Below are 17,066 nucleotides of genomic sequence, written 5' to 3'. Positions count from 1 at the left end.
GAGTTGATCTCTGCAGCGAGTGAGTCAGAGAAGGGCGCGGTCATGAGGTTCTTGGCTCCCTGGATGCTGAGGTTGATGATCTGTCCGTTCAGCTCGTCGTTCTGCTCCTTCAGGCTGCGGTTGTCCTGGAAACCGAGCCGAGGAGACAACAAACTAATTAATTCCACCGTACCTTCCTGCCTGACTGACTGCTAACTTCAATATCCTCAACATTTGTTGGTTTCTGTTCATGTATGGGTGGCTCCATGAATAGGACTATTGTGTCTGTGTTAGAGTGTCTATGTCCACGATAGTGTGTATTTATATTCATGTATGTGTGTCTACATGTGTCTGTATGTATGTATGCATGCGTGTGTATTTATATGCATGGAGGTGTGTGTGTGTGTAGGTGTGTGCGCGTGTGTGCGTGCGTCTACCTGTTTAAGGCGCTTGACCTCGTGCTCCAGCTCCGCCTCCCGGGTGCGTGTGTGGTACTCCTGCAGCCCGGCGCTGGGGAGCCGCCCCCTCCGGCCCTCCGCCTCCAGCTTGTACAGCTGCAGGTGTTCCAGCTGCTTGCGCAGGTCCTCGATCAGCTGCACACACACACACACACACACCCATTAGTATACATAGCGAGAGTAAAGATTACAAAACACACACACAATCCTGTCAGACTACTACACAATCAGACTAAAACACAGCTTTACTGAGCAAGCCCATTTAATATAGTCAGAGGACGAGGTGGCCTCGAGATCCCGTGTTGAATGGACAAAATGTTGACTTTATACAGAATTACCTTCCAACCTCTATCTGTGCAGTCATTTCTGCTGTCAAAGTTAGCACAGGGGACGTGCTTCTGCTCATGTTTCCGCTTCTACTAGACATTTTGGATTGCTAGACAGGCCTCACAAAGTACCTTTGATCGTGGTGTGGGTAACTTAATAGGACAGGAAGTGCATTTCAGCTCAAACTGAATAAGAAGCATTTTCTCGGTAGCGACTTTAAGACGGGACGGGTTCGATTTCAGAGGACAAGAAAAAGACAGATTTGGCTGGGTCCCTTATAATATAACATACTATGGCGTGTGTGTGTGTGTGCGCATGTGTTGTAGGGGCACCTCCTGCGTGCTCTCCTTCTCCTTCTGGCTGAGGTGGCGCTCGTGGCTCAGCTTGTCTGACATTATTCCTGCGCGTCTCCTGCTCCTCGATCAGCCGCTCCGCACCTCCTCCAGCTCGTCCTGACTCCTCTGCTTCTCCTGGGGAGATACGGAGGGCCGGGGGTCAAACATGTGGCTGTTTGTGTTGATGGGTGATACGGTTTGTTTGCTCGTAGAATTGTTCATGGGTGTGTAGTAGTGTTCATGTGTGTCTGTGTGGTAGTGTGTATAAGTGTTAATTTGTTTGTAGTAGTGAGTGTTAGTGTTTATTTGTATGCGCACGCGCGCCTCAGTATTTGTGTGTGTCTCAGTATTTATGTGTGTGTGTGTGTCTGCTGGTGTTAGTATTTGTGTGTGTGTGTGTGTGTGTGTGTGTGTGTGTGTGTGTGTGTGTGTGTGTGTGTGTGTGTGTGTGTGTGTGTGTGTGTGTGTGTGTGTGTGTGTGTGTGTGTGTGTGTGTGTGTGTGTGTGTGTGTCATTGCTTGTGTCCGTTTGCTCTGGTGTGTACCTCCTCCAGTCTCTCTATGTTGGCTCTCAGGCAGGGAACACATGACCTCAGCTCACTGTTCTCCTCATCCAGCTGCTGCATCCTGTAACACACACACACACACACACACCCTTAATACTTGCCCTCAAGGGAAGGCCAACACGCTTTCAATGGCCAACTTCTGCTAGATAATTTATTTTCACACTTTTTTCTACACTGCTGTTCAGACTTACACAAAAGTTTTAAACATGTAGGAGTAGATAGCCTCTTACCAAACGTTTATAAAACTTTGTGCATTTAAGTCAAGATTTGGACCAGGCTCAAACCATAGCTCTTTTATGTAAAACTTGTATTATAGAATGACATTGCGGTATAGTCATTTATTTACACATTGCTCATTTAAACAACCATTCGCAACAAGATGAGCACTAGCTAGCTGAATAACGCAGTACAACAGACGAAAAGAACAAAGTTTGTATCGGCCGTCACCATGGGACAGTGACTCATCCTCAATGACCCCACCTTCTCACAAATAATAATAACTCTCAGCTCAAACGCATGGTCTTCAATTACGGAGTTGGAATTGAGCTGAAAAAGGAGTTCACTTACCCTTTGAGCTTATTTTTAAATCGTGCCCTTAACATTAAACCCTTTAAAAAAAAAAGACGAGGCATTGAACGGTCACCTCAGTTGCAACCTTAAAGAGACCACAGTTGAGGCTGTGGAAGGTTTCTACCACCAGAGGGCCTCATGGAGTCTCCAACAGTCACAAAATGTATTAAAAAACCTCCAGAGGTCTGTATCTGTATCTGTACGGTCTGTCGTTCAGTCTGAATGGACAGATTCATCTCAGATCTGCCTTTCATAACGCAGTGGTCTATATGGCCTACTCTATCTTCATGTTGTTTAAGAGTAGTAGCTAGAAGCTGGTTTAGGCCACAGGCTTCTGTACAGCGTCCTCTGTGTGTAAACAGTCTTTTGCCAAGACTTCAAATGAAGTATACTGTACTTCCACTTCTAATAGCCGCCGTAAGAACACCCTTGGTCTCTACACACTAGTTCTCTACTCCCCCCCCCCCCCCAGATCAATTCCCCCCTGGTCTCTACACTGGGTCTCTGCCCAATGGGTCACACACACACACTTTAACCCACCTGGTCTGCAGGTTCTCCAGCTCCAGCCCCAGGTCCCGCTCCATCTTGGCGAGCGCCTCCTTGTGGCGGCGCTCCTCCTGCTCCAGGCACTCCTCGGCGTACACCTCCTGCTCCTTCAGCTGCTCCTCCAGGGCGTTGGCGCGGTGCACCAGCTGCAGGTTCTCCTGCCGCAGCCGGGCGTGCACCTCCCCCGACGCGTCAGACTCCTTCTCCAGCTCCGCCACGCGCCGCTCCAACAGCAGCACCTGGCCGGGGGGGGGGGGGGGGAGAGGAGGTGAGGGGGGTGGAGGAGTTGAGGGGGGAGAGGAGGTGGGGGATGGAGGAGGTGAGGGTGGTGGAGGAGGTGAGGGGGGGTCTGTCACCTTGTCAGTGATGTCGTTATCGGCGAGCTCCAGGATGTCTCGCGTCAGGTCGCTCACGGTGTCCAGCGTCATCGAGCTGTTCTGGAGCAGGTGCCTGCCGTACATATACACATAGTTAGCCTAGCATAGTGCATGAGCCTAAACAATAAGCCAAATGCATTAGCGTAGTTTAGCGCATTCGCCCATTAACCTAGCAGAACAATCTATGGTAAACTGTACCAGTTTGGTAGCCTACCTTGCCACCTTCTTGCTGGAGAGTCGCTTGCCAGAGCTGGGGAGGGATAGAAAGAACAACAGGAAACAGATCAGGAAAAGAGAATGGACAGGAAGTAGACCCAATCAGCTGACGTCTTTACTTTACTAGGAGAGATAGGGAGGGAGAGACAGAGAGGGACAGATAGAGAGAGAGAGCAAGAGATAGACCAGCAGCTCTACAGCCACCCAGAAGTCACCACTGCACCACACCATCAGAGCGCTGGTCTACGATGATATGATGTGAGACCAGGGTCTGGTTAACTCTGCTCTTTCACCAACAAGATGTCACACCAACACAGCAAACCACACCAGACGAGTCGAAATGGGAACATGAATGTAATGTTATGCAATGTTGACTTTTTGAGCTTTTAGCCACACAGAAACCAAGCAAGACAACCAAAATAAAACAGGGACAGAAGGAAACACAGGTTATTGGAATTTGTTGTTTTTCATGAAGCTGGCTGAATAACTAGGTAGAAATTCAAACCGATCAGAAAAATAGGATTGCAATGACCTGTTTAGCCAGAGGTGGCGCCCTATCGGCACTATGATCCTTGTGTTGGGTGACTCTTTAAAATCATCAGTCATGTGTTTGTGTGTTTGAGATTGTGTGTTCAGAACTGGATGTACAGCACATCATAAAGAGGACTACAAACTGTAGCCAATAAAATATGTTTTCGGGCCTTGAATTGGCCGGTAGAGAATGGGCGTGGCTAGTAGAGAGAGAGGGCTGCAGATGAACAGAGTACCGGGCAGGCACTAGGACCAAGCTAACAGCAAAAACAAAACCAACACCACAAACACCACACTGCTATTGACACACCCACCTGCGTTGAGATGGGGGAGATGCAACCAAACACACACATACACAAACCATAATAGTACTGCGTGCACAGGAAGTGACATCACAGTGCCTTTGGTAACGCGCAGTAGGGCTATGGCGAGGTAATGGCGGCTAAGGGCCCAGCTTGAAGGGAAGCCGTTGGGGTGGAGATGGAGGCGAGGAGGGTGGAGGTGGGGGGGGGCTGGTGAAGGGCGGGGGTTACCTAGTCATCTCCAGGAAGTTAAGGCGTGTGGAGAGATCTTCCAGACGGTTGATCTGTTTGTGACACTGGCTACAGAAGAAGTCCTGCGCCTCCTCTCTCAGGTAGCTCCGCAAGCAGTCAGAGAGAGGAGAAGGAGCGCTGGAGAGGAGGAGGAGAGGACAGGAGAGGAGGGAGGAGAATAGAAAAGAGGGGCAGATGGGAGATTAGAGGATAACAAAAGGAGGGGAGAACAGGAGAGGAGAGAGGAGAGAGGAGAATAGAAAAGAGGGGCAGATGGGAGATTAGAGGAGAACAAAAGGAGGGGAGAACAGGAGAGGAGAGAGGAGAGGATGAGGGAGCAAAGAGGGGAGGGAAAGGAAAGAGGAGAGGAAAGGAGGGGAGAGCAAAGGAGAGGATAGACGAGAAGAGAGGAGAAGAATGATGAAAGGAAAAGGTGCGTGCAAAATGTTTAAGTGAAAAAGTGGAAGTGTTTAGGTGAAAGAGTGAATGAGAGAGTAATAAATGAAACGGTGAGAGGAGGTAAGAGTGTGCAAAGGTAAATTCAGGTGGGACGTGGGGGTTAGTGGTTAGTCATATTGCTAGTAGCCCTAGTAGTGGGTAGTTCCAGTCGTTTCACTGCATGTTGTGTTTCATAACATGGATGTCTTCTTTCGTTCGTTCGTTTCTCAAACCATCCATGACGGTAACCTAGCAGCAGATCAGCGACCTGCTAGCTGTTAGCATGGGGCCAGCAGACGGCCAGCGGGAGTGACGTCTCTAACAGGTTGAAGCCACGCAGAGACGGGCTGTGCGGGGAGCATGTATGTGACTAACTGATATGAATGTGTGAAAGTATTAATGAGACGTTATATGCAGTTTGTGTTGAACTATGCATGCAAGTGTTTATTTGAATATGTGTGGAACAGTGTAAGTGTAGCTGTTTGTGAGTGTGGATATATCTGAATGTATTCATGCGTGAGAGTATGAATCTGTATTTTTGTGTGTGGAGGCAGTGAGAGGGGGAGAGGTCACATGGGAGTCGTCGTTTTGGGAGCTGTGTGTGTGTGTGTGTGTGTGTGTGTGTGTGTGTGTGTGTGTGTGTGTGTGTGTGTGTGTGTGTGTGTGTGTGTGTGTGTGTGTGTGTGTGTGGCATAGAATAAATAGCATATACATAATTTACAAATCATTCAAGGAGGAACCTCATCAACATTCGACAATTGGTGACTCATTGCGTCGTTGATGGTGACATCATTTTGGAAGTACATACTGGCACCTTAGGGGAGGTGGGGGAGGGGACGTTCAATTGCTTGCAATCTGCAATGTCACGGTCGGATGCCATTCAATTCTAACACTGGACCTTTAACTAACAAGGCAAAGCCTAATATCATTCATATTGTTTACCTGAAAATCTAAAGCATCAAATTAAACCATCACGTTGTAACTTTTGGTCACTCAGAGAACCAACTGAGTTTTACATTATTAGTAATATATCATACAGATTTGCTAAAGTACTACTCAACTAATTATGCACTTATGTACAGAACTGTGACCATCTATTGTCTTTTGACGTGCGTGTTTGTGTCAGAGAGCACTGTTCTCGCGCTTGTGGCTGCCGCTTGTACCTCTCTCTCAGTTTTGTGTCCCTTTCTTGCTTCTTCGTCTCCCTACCGTGCCAGGTTGGCTGTCTTAGATTGCTGTGTATCCGTTTCCCTGCCTTCGACCCTAACTGCGGTGCTCTCCTGAACGCTCTCTGCTAACTGGTTATCGCTAGCCCGTACCACCTGGTTGGTCGTTTAGCTAGTGGAGCGACCCTTCCCTCCCAATTCCCCCGGACTATTTCCTTTCACGTGGACAACCACTCTCAAGCCCTTTGCCGACGCCCTCTGCGCCTGAACAATGCAAGTCATTCCTTAAATTCTTTGCCGATACAATCACCACTATTAAAATCTCTGTCCTCTGCGTCTGACCCAGCAGCCCCTACTCTGGCCCCTCTCCCCGCCATCTCTCTTTTCCTCCCTACCCCTCCCCGCATCGCCATCTCTCCCACTTGGCACCTGTTGCCCCCTCCATCATCTCTGAACTCATCAGCTCATCCAAACCCACAGCCTGCTCCCTTGACCCCAATGCCACACTTAACTTTTCAGCTCTGCACTGTCGCCACAGAATTGTTAACTGCCGCTCTTCCCCCCCATTCCTCAAAAAATACCATAACCACCATCTCCCCTTCCTCTCACATCCCTCAAACTCCTCGTCGCGACACAAACCCAAACCCAAATCCTCAAAGTATCCTTCTGCCGACACCGGTGCCCTTAACATCCTCATCCTCTTCAACCTGAGTGCAGCCTTCGACATAGTGAGCCACAACATCTTTTCTCACTAGACTCGTAGACCTCGGTATATAAGGCACTGCTCTCATCTGGCTCCGGTCCGACCGCTCCAGCAGATGAATCATCATCTCTATTCATCGTCTCTATTGCCCCTAAGCAGAACATATCACTACACTACACCGCTACACTTCTTCACTCCTCTCGCTATTAGGCTATTAAACATCGACAGTTGTCATTTTAAGTAACTGTTATATTCCTTTAGACTTGGTCCATGACATGTTGTTTTATTTACTGCTGCCGGCTGTTTCCTTGTACTGACCTATGTACATTGAGCTGTTGCCTCTGGCAACTATCTTGTCTGAGTTTTAGGGGTCTTTAGATTGTGTGTAAGGAAAGCTGCAAAAGAATTGCCCTTCTTTGGATAAATAAAGTTGGAAGCTTCACCACTCCTCTGTCTCATCCAGCCAGACAAGGCGTTCCCCAAGGCTCTTTACTTGGCCTACTCCTCTTAATTATTTACATTCTCCCTCTCGGACAGATTCTCCGTCATTTGAACCTGGACTTCCACTGCTATGTCGATGACACTCAGATATACCTTAACACCAAATCCACCCAAAACCCCTCAGACTCAACAGTGACAAAACTGAAATCTCCCCTTCCTCACAGGAATACCTGTGATCCTTGATCCCACCCTCTCCCTCTAACCTCATATCCGCCAAGTCATCAAAACCTATTTTTACCACCTTTGCAATAGTTAGTGAATACCTTCACTAACTGGCTCCCCCATATCTCCCTGACCCCCTCTCCTCCTCCCAACCCTCAGATCCACCGCATCCATCAGTCCCGCCTCAAGACCCATCTATTCTCTTCCGTCTCCCCCTCTCCCTCCCATCCACCCCAGTGTGTTTCTGCTGACTGCCTGTTGTCTGTTTCACAACCAGCACCTCTCAGTGTAAAGTGTCGTTGAGTCTTAGAAAAGCGCTATACAAGTCTTAATTTATTATTAAAATTATTAGCACTAATATACTTGTGGTCAGAGGGAAAACATTGCTCTGAAGCTCAGCCTGAGGAGGAGGAGGAGGAGGAGGAGGAGGAGGAGGAGGAAGAGTAGCAGCGGCAGGAGGGTTAGAACCTTCCTAGCTGCTCTTATCTACTCTACTGAACAAACAGTACAACAGGGCCATTTGAACAAAGCTCTCATTGTTTCTCTCTCCTATCAGGACGCAGATAACAGGAGAACAGACACACCGAGCCTCATGGCATCAGCCCATATACAACCTTTCAAAATCACCACGGGATAAGAGCCTTCTGCGAGAGGGCCCTAACGGTCACCCAATGAAGTGTATTTTGCAAATATACTTTTTCTATCTTTGGTTATCATTACACAGTCATATGTGTTGATAACGTCTTCGTATTTAAAATTCAAATCTTGAGAGTGTGACCCCCTTTTGATTAGAAAAATTACACTTCCCGAATTGTCAGCTTGGCAGACGGCTTTACCGCTGGGGTGGAAATCACGGCTGAATGCAGAGTTTGTTTCCCATATGCTCCACAGCTGAATTACACCCCCGGATTGTGTGTTGGATCAGCATTCTGTAAGCTTTTGGTTGAGGCTTGGAACGGCCATAATAATGAAGGAAAGATGCTCCACTGACGGCTCGGTTTAAAATGTACCACAACTCCCGATAGCTAGCGTCAATTCACAACTCTCTAATCTAATGACACCAATGTATGAACGCACTTTGCAGAACATGTAACGCACATAATCCGTGGCACATGGGCGAGAAACAATGAGGCAGTGGAGCCCAGGTGTTACACAACTGACCGTAAGGGTTTAGGTAGCAATCATTAAACTGTTATATATTTACAAACGAGTCGTACCATAACATAGTAACATAAAGGCCTGTGTATGCACACGTCTATATGTATATTGATATGTACCTGGGGGACATGATGAGGGAGGAGCAGGTGATCTGCTCGGGGGTGTGAAGGGCCCCGGGGCCACCATCCTCAGCAGGCCCCTCCTCCTGATCCTCCACCCCGCCCTCAAGGAGCTCTGCCCCATGGTTCTCCCCAAAGTCCTCAAAGTGCTCCTCCTCGCCTCCTCCCATCACCGTCACCAGGGAGAGGTCCTGCAGCTCAGAGTTCAGGGAGAACCTGCAACACACACACACACACACACACACACAGGGTTAAGCTGACAACCTTGTTTGGTTGTTTGTAGGTGCGTGTGCGTGTGTGTGTGTGTGTCTAAAAGAGGCGTGTGTATTTTCTCCATCCAGGCGTCTTGTCTGATTCCATGGCCTTCTGCAACAGAAAGTCGTTCTGACCATCACAAACAGGCCAGTTCATGTATGTAGTTCTTTGATAGAGTTCAGTTGACCCATGTCGTTTCAGATGAGTGGATAGTAGAACTACAAGTACCAGCCAACCTTTTAATCAGAGCTGTTTGAATATGTTTTAAACCGTGGCTGTGAGTTTGGATCATACATAGATGAGTAATTCTCCCGCTCTGCAGGAGGTACGAGCACACACACACACAACCACCCCTAACACACAGCTGCACGACACGTCGTAGTGTTGTGTATACAGACACCCCACCCTTAGCGTCCAGCTGTGTATTATTGTGTTGCGTAAACAAACCCACACCACCATGCACACCCCTAGCGTCCAGCGAGAGACCAGGAGCAGGGTTCGGTGTGGATTCTTGTTTCACAACACTGGCTGCTTCTCACACTGGGGAGTAGAAGGCTCCACAGCTCCACTAGAGAGCTGTAACAAGATCTGTCTCTTATGACAGACGTCAACACAACACGGACACTGAGGTGCGGGGTGGGGGGGGGGGGGATCAACAGCATGCCAGCGCAAATCACATCCGAAACCTGTTTGAACCGGGCAGACCTGAATGAGCGGATCTTGAGCATGTAATTTGGTCATTAATGGTTGGCGAAGGACGTGGAGCAATCTGGACGAGTGTCTACAACCGGAGGAGATAATCTGTTAATTCACATTAATCCACCGAGTCTGCCTTGGCCGGACAAACTGTCTCACGGTTTTCTGGCAACTGCAGTTGGGTTGAATGCAAAGCTATCTATTGGCCCTGATCGCGGCCTGAATTGCTGAACTGCAGAGATGTGCTGAATTGTTCTGAGATTCGGGGCAGGCCTGGGTGTGTGCCCGGTTAGTCTAGCACGTAAATATATTCAGAATACACCCAAGCATAGGTTTCCTATGAATAGGAAGGGGTTAGCTTTAGGCCCAATCCCATTTCTACCCCTTACCCCTTCCCCCTTCAAAACAAGGGGGAGGGGTAAGGGGAGGGGTAAGGGGTAGAAATGGGATTGGGCCTTAGATTCTCCTTCAACACTCGGGTTCGCTGGTGGTTGAACATCAAACTGTTGCCATGGTGATTTGCCGCCCGGGGTAGAATGGGGTGTCTAATAGGCCCTTTTCACAGAGGTGTTACCGTAGGACCCACACAGTTGACACTCACAACACCAATTACATGTCTGCTTCACTTGTGTATCAAAGCACACGTAGGGCAGCAGACTTATCGTCACTCGTTAGGTCTAGTACCGGTTCCCTGCTGCATGTAAGTAAAACCGGTCAAAGGGGTCAAGCCCACTACAGAAATACAACCCGTGTTTCTGTAAAGGGCTTGACCTGTCTTTGTCCCACGATGACACCACTGTGGTGCCAGGTTCAATAGAGCTTGTTAAGGTAGGGGGTGGGGGGTCAAAGGGCGGAGGGTAAAGTCTTTGACGTTGGGTACCAAGAGGGCAGGGGGTAGAGGACTGGGGCCGGGCTCGGGGGCTTTAGGACAGAAGAGTCGGGGCACTGGGGGGGGGGGGTGGAAGCGGATTGGGAGGGCACTCACCCCGAGGTCAGACCCGGGTGCAGGTCCCCGGCCGACAGCGCCGGCGAGGCGAGCGAGCGCATCTTGCGGCGACCTCGAACGCCCTGGCGGGAGAGCCGGGGGCCGACGGGGGGGGGGCGCACGCCAGACAGCCAGAGAGGAATCCTGACGTCCCTCACCTTCCCACGCTCCACGCGGCAACGACAACGCACACACACAGCGCCCGCCGCGTCCAATCAAACACCGCGGCACGGACTACCACATGCCACGCTAGGACCGGGACATGGTCTTGAGCTACTTCTGGGCAGTGATGGCTAATGAGAGCTTTAATGCTAAGTAGCGCGCCGCGACTGTCAGGCATGCCCAGTCCCCAGGCTTTTTTTTGGGGGGGGTGGGGAGGGGGGGGGAGTGGGTGTGGTTAATCCCGTCTGGAGTAGTAATCCTTTTCTAAATGCAACCGTCGCAGAGGGCAGCAGCCTAACCTCTAGCTGGGCGAGCAAGACCAGCAGAGATTCACATTCCCTGGAACAGGAAATGATTGAAGTTGTTTTTGAGGGGAAAACCTGCTGACGTGGCTGTCCTTGTGTTACACTTGATCAGTGATCTTAAAACAAGACTCAAGCAGGCGGGGGGGGGGGGTGGGGAGGGTTAACTCTACACTTTGGTCAAGATATTTAATATTTAAGGGAGGATTCGGTGCCCCTGAGTCACTTGTTGAAATCAAAGAGGGTTTCCTGCCAGGAGCGAGCGGGTCAAGTGAGCCCTGACCAGTCAGCATTTCCACCGGGGGGGGGGGGGTTGGATCACTGTGGGGGAGGAACTGAGAGGGAGTGGAACTGGAGAACTGAAAGACCAAAAAAACAAACATATGGGGCAAAAAAGAGCGAGAGAAAAACGCTATCTCGACACTTCCGGGAATTCAAGGTCTACCCGTGGCACAGGAAGCTCCAAACACATCCCTGACTAGGGTCAAGTGCACATCCATCATCCAGCCCCACCGACAGGTGGTGGTGATGTGTCAGCAGAGAGGGCTGACACATCACCCCTGCCCCCTCTCCAAGGCCTCCCTTCCAGGAGGCCAGGGTGGTGTTTTAGCCGAGTCATGGAGGATCTGTAAGGGAGGACACGGGCAATGAGGGGGGGGGGGGGGGGGCTAGAATGCTGCTGCTACTGCTATTTAAATTATGCGAAGCTAAATCAAGTCTGGGAAGTGGTGTTTTGTCTGTTATAAAAAAAGAATGTACACCTATGTTGCAAATCGGGCATTTCTTGAAACAAATCTTGATCATGACACAAAAGCAAAGAAAACGTCCCCTCCATCTCCTCTCGCTCCCTTCTTCCCTAAGTTTCCCCGCCATTGAGAAGGGTTGCGTTCATGCACCTGTGACTGACGGACAAGATGGAATCTCCGAACCAATCAGGGAAGAAATGCCGTGAAGTCGGAAATCACACAGACGTTGTCTAAAATCTAAAATGGTCTCATGCAGTGGCATGCACAGTCGAAAAAGACATTCTCACAGAGCATTTCAGTCACTAGTAGCTGACGGATGGCTATGACATTAGTAACAAATAACACTCAAATAACAGCTCTTGAATCTAACCTACAGCACCTTTAACTACCACTGACTTCTACACACACACAAAGGCAGAGCACTCCAACATGTGTTTTAGAGCTGTGGACCAGCATTAGGATATGACACACCTTGAATCACTAGGAGGTAATAACTCTCACAAGACACATAGTCTATACCCAACAGGACAGATTGTCTATACCCTACATGAGCCAAGACCGGCTGGACGACAGCACTAAAGCCCCCCCCTGTCTCCAGCCAGGGCTGTAGCTACACAATTTAAAGCCTTTACAACAGGATATTAAGTGTTTAAATGAGACAATCTATTGGCTACACAACCTCCGGTGGGAAGGTTTAATAGGACACGTGTATTATCTACGCCATTATTGTACATTGTAATTAAGGGGTAAACATGCAAGGCAGTAACAATCGCTCGCTAGCGGTCGTTTGAGAAGACGGTGCAATTAGACATTGGTAGAAAAGGGATTCATACCCATGTGATTAATAAGGGCAGAGGATTAGCTCATGATCACACTAAATGGCTCAATACATCGGAGTAGAGCGGGGTTAATCGACGGGGTCACTGCCACCTGGGAATGCAGAGGTTTTCGTACGAGGTAAGAAGCCCTCATTAGATAAGCTTTTCAGCGGTATCACAACAAAACAGCTCCACCGTCACCAAGCCTGGGAACTCTCCAACCGCCTTCTGATAACGTGCAGCGTTGCCTGGGTAACACTACGATACCGGACAGGAGATGATTGTTGAACTCCTCCGGCCAGTGTTGTTCTGCCAAAGTCTATTTTGTCAAAGGTTTTTTACGATAGTGTTGGAATTTGTCATCCTCCCGCGTCACCGTGCAGCGAGGGGAAATGACGCGGGCGGCACTAGACCACAGGCCCCCCGCAGGCCTCTCACCCACATGGAGGAACCATAACCCGGATCCCCCGCCTATGAGTGGGTGCACGAACGGCTCAATGTGAGGGACACATTGTAACGCACTTCTGTGGCCACAGGTTAGGAAGCACCATATAAATGGACTGTTTAGATGCACTGTTCTAGTGATACCTCTGCTTGTTTTTGTTTTTTTTACATGAAGCATTTGCTGAAAGAACCCAACCTCCCTTTGACCCCTGCCGATACTTGTTTCTGCGTGACGACGGACAACTAGTCCACCTCTTCATTCATAGATGTCAATCGCATGCGTGGCTTGTTCATAACCTCGATACTAAATAGCTTCGGGACAAGCATTTGCCCGATGCGCAAGTGTATCAGTGTATATGTAATGTACGTGATTGTAGAGCACATGTCCGGTGGTCCACGGACACGGCGAGGACACCGACCTGTTCCCGGAGTCCTCTGCGTCGTGCAGCGTGGCCTCGATGCCGCTGTCCGTCTCCACCTCCTCGTGCTCCGGCTGCAGCAGCGCGCCCGTGTCCTCATCCGTGAACGTCTCGCACTCGCTGTAGGTGCTCTCCGAGCCCAGGTAGGCGCTGTCCGTCACCTCGTTTTGCTGCGAGGACGCAAATCACAATCAGTGTTTCATCCCCGGGTCGTTTTACAGATGCATACGATTCCGTGGGGCTTTAATAGAGCAGATGAACACAGATGTCAGTCATAACCTGGACTGTGCGTCTGCTATTGTATCTACCAGCGCACGGGTGGTAGACTAAACTGGTGTGGGTATTAAATGTAACGAATATTACATCTGAAATGATTATCGACAGATCCCCCGTGTTTGTGGACCCCTGGGTGCCATCGTTTCATATTATTCAAATCCAATCCTTGTTGCCGTGAGACTCAATGACAGTGATAACAACAAGGGACCAAAAATCACTTCAAATCACTGCAAACTGGGTGAATTGTGACAGTGAATTACTCGTTTGTGCTTGCTCAGCACTTGACTGGCAGACGATCATATCTGTGGTACACAGGTTATGCAATAAGGCCAAGTAAGACTTGGTTAGACTGTGTCAAATGGCAAATGATTAAACTCCTTGCAAGAACATGGTGATATGTTGCCGCTACAGCAAGTTAATCCTATACTAAAGTGAGGTTTAGGTGACAGCTTGCACTCTAAACCTTATGATAAACCGTCAAACTGAACCCCTTTACCGCCTCGCCCTTGCGTCATAGCCTCAGGGTCCTAAGGGCAATTTTCCGTTCCTCTTATAAGAAACCACTTTCTGGTTGTTAGTACAGACACGTAAAGTGCCGGCTAACATAAGCCATTGCGTCACAAGAGGGAAACCGTGTGCTGATTTAAGAGGAAAAACCAACTAGTTGAACAGCAACTAACCAGCTAAAAGGCTCGCTCCGCTGTCCAATCACACTGGAGCAACCCAGGTATGTTCCACTGGGCTAACGAGAGACGATCCGAGCTAAACTCACCTCGCCTCCACACCTTCGCCCCTCCGTTCCATGTTCCCCCACCCCCAGGACAAACAGCCCAGTGTACAACTTGGAAAAAAAATAATTCCTCAGCCTCCCAAATCCCTCCAACCACAGCCAGGACAATCGGTGATCCATCGAGGAAAAACCATAGCCGAACGCCATCAGTTATTAGCAATCAGTCTGAGCTGGAGTCACCTACCTGGCAGCCGGAAGCTCCGGACGGGACCAGGCCCAGCGGGCCGTCCATGGTGCCCAGAATCATGCTCCCTCAGACACACAGGAAGGCTGGGCATCGGCCGACTACCACTGTCTAACACTTCCTCTCACTCACTCGCATAACCAGAGAGAGAGTACTATCCGAAAACCACGTTTCTGGGACAGCCCTGCTTGGGCAGAGGGGTGGAGTAAGGGGGAGAAAGAGGGAGAGCAAGAGAGAGAACGAGCAAGGGAGAAAGAGAGAGAGAGGCAGAGCAAAGGAGAAAGAGAGAGAGAGAGCAAAGGAAAGAGTATGGAAGTGACAGAGAGAGAGAATTAACGAGAGGGATAGAAAAAGAGGGAGAGAGAGAGGGAGAGAGAGAGAGAGAGACCACCACAGGGACCCTCTAATCTGCTGTCTGTCTAGCTCCGGCCGTCATCACGGCCAGGTCCACCCGGAGGGGCTGAGATTACCCACAATCCAGTGAGGAGTTCCTCAAAGTCAGCAACACACACACTCCAAAAAAACATTAACCACACACACTGAAGTAAACACTAATGCGCACACAAAAATGCATTAAAATACACACAAATGTCCACAAATACACAGCTCTCTCATGGCCATCCAATTCAGCAGTCCGACGTTCAACTTTCATGGTCAATGGACCGGATATGAGGGCTGGGTATGTGTGTTGGTCTATGTTATTAAATGTTGGTGTGTGTCTGTGCGTGTCTGTGTGTGTTTTAATATAAGTGTGTGTCCAAGTTTGTATCTGTAAGTTTCATTACGTGTGTGTGGTGTGTGTGTTGGTGTGTGTGTGTGTGGTGTGTGTGTGTGTGTGTGTGTGTGTGTGTGTGTGTGGTGTGTGTGTGTGTGTGTGGTGTGTGTGTGTGTGTGTGTGTCCTGGTGGAACAGCCTCGTTGTTTTCACAGTCAACAGCAAGGGAACAGTTCTCCTATTCACACACAGCCCCCCATCTTGCGAGGCACTAGGGGGGTCCGGGGGGGGGGCAGAGGACCAGGGCCTAGGGGGGAAGGTGGAGGGATTGAACCTCTAAACCAATTTTAATGAAGCTGTACTGTGGCCTGAACTGCCAAACACACCATGCTGGTTTGTTTATGTCTGCACAAAGGTGTGTGTGTGGTTGTTTGTGTGTGTGTGTGTGTGTGTGTGTGTGTGACAAATGCATGTGTTTTTGTATACAGCGTTTGTCTGATTGTGTCTCCACTTTATCCTGCCCTCACCAGCAGGCTAACATAAAAACATGAAATGCTCTCACCCACAGCCAGAACATAATCTTCGACGCTCTGGAAGAACCATTATTGACAGGCTGTGTGCTTGGCCATGGAAACCAATCAGACACATTAATCAGAGCACTGACCACCAGGGTGCTGTTGCTAACGTGAGTCCATCGCCGTCGGTCAGCGCGCCGGGGGAGTTAAACATACAAGGGAGGCAGACGGCAGGCAGGAATTCCAGATATTTTGACCGCAGCTGTAGAAAAATATAATTTCTCACGCATACAGAAGCCTGACCCGTCCATCCAGCCTCGGGAGAAGAGGAGCCATCCAGATGTGTGCAGCTGCCCAAGGGGCAAGGCCCCTGTGATGCTAGTTTGGTGGCTGCCATGCTAGCATAGCAACAGTGAGGCTAGCTTTGTGGCTGTGATGTTAGCTTAACGGTGGGATGCTAGCTTAGCACGTACGGTTCTATCACGTAGTGGCTGTGATGCTAGCATAGTCCAATGTACTTCAGACCACATCCAGGATGTTTTTGAACAGAGGCGTTTTGTTTCCCCCACCTCGTCATACTCCTCCGGACAACCGACCGCTCCATCACCTGGGCTGTAGTGTGCGTCGTACAGATGGGGCTCAGGACCTGGGGACACACACACACACACACACACACACACACACACACACACACACAGTCAGCAAAACCAACACAAGATGCTAAACTAGCAAAGCTGTTCAGGGGTCATAAAGTAAAACTTTGGTCGAATTCCTCCAGCTATAAAAGTGTATTGAACAGAACAATATGACGGCCACCTCTTTAACAAACCTCAGGGTCTCGTTAAAGTTAAACAGCAGGTGGCCATGTGAACATCAAGTGAGCGGTCACCATGTGACCAAATAAAAGGTTTACAAATGGTAACAAAGAGTAGGGAAGAAACATTAGTCTCCCACTGGGAATAGACCTCCCTTCAACAACAAACACAATTCTGGAGAGGTGACGCACTGTGTGTGTGTGTGTGTGTGTGTGTGTGTGTGTGTGTGGTGTGTGTGTGTGTGTGTGGTGTGTGGGTGTG

General features: G+C 49.4%; 1 protein-coding gene across 1 annotated transcript in view; it reads right to left on the bottom strand.

Moving 5' to 3' along the window:
• Nucleotides 1-1,164: 1,164 nt before the first annotated feature.
• The window catches only part of LOC130370920 (rab11 family-interacting protein 3-like), a 31,098-nt gene continuing 15,196 nt past the window's right edge, over nucleotides 1,165-17,066 (bottom strand). The window contains exons 3-10 of the mRNA XM_056576481.1: nucleotides 16,560-16,636; nucleotides 13,512-13,681; nucleotides 8,685-8,900; nucleotides 3,372-3,407; nucleotides 3,137-3,230; nucleotides 2,775-3,019; nucleotides 1,644-1,725; nucleotides 1,165-1,234 (exon numbers count right to left, since the gene is read on the bottom strand). Of these exons, the coding sequence (XP_056432456.1) occupies nucleotides 1,187-1,234; nucleotides 1,644-1,725; nucleotides 2,775-3,019; nucleotides 3,137-3,230; nucleotides 3,372-3,407; nucleotides 8,685-8,900; nucleotides 13,512-13,681; nucleotides 16,560-16,636 (968 nt within the window). The 3' untranslated portion in view covers nucleotides 1,165-1,186. The remainder of the gene's footprint in view (nucleotides 1,235-1,643; nucleotides 1,726-2,774; nucleotides 3,020-3,136; nucleotides 3,231-3,371; nucleotides 3,408-8,684; nucleotides 8,901-13,511; nucleotides 13,682-16,559; nucleotides 16,637-17,066) is intronic.

This window comes from Gadus chalcogrammus, chromosome 18, assembly GCF_026213295.1.
Source record: "Gadus chalcogrammus isolate NIFS_2021 chromosome 18, NIFS_Gcha_1.0, whole genome shotgun sequence".
Lineage (NCBI taxonomy): Eukaryota > Metazoa > Chordata > Actinopteri > Gadiformes > Gadidae > Gadus > Gadus chalcogrammus.
The sequence above is the reverse complement of the archived record's forward strand: the minus strand, read 5'-3'. Positions and strand labels throughout refer to the sequence as shown.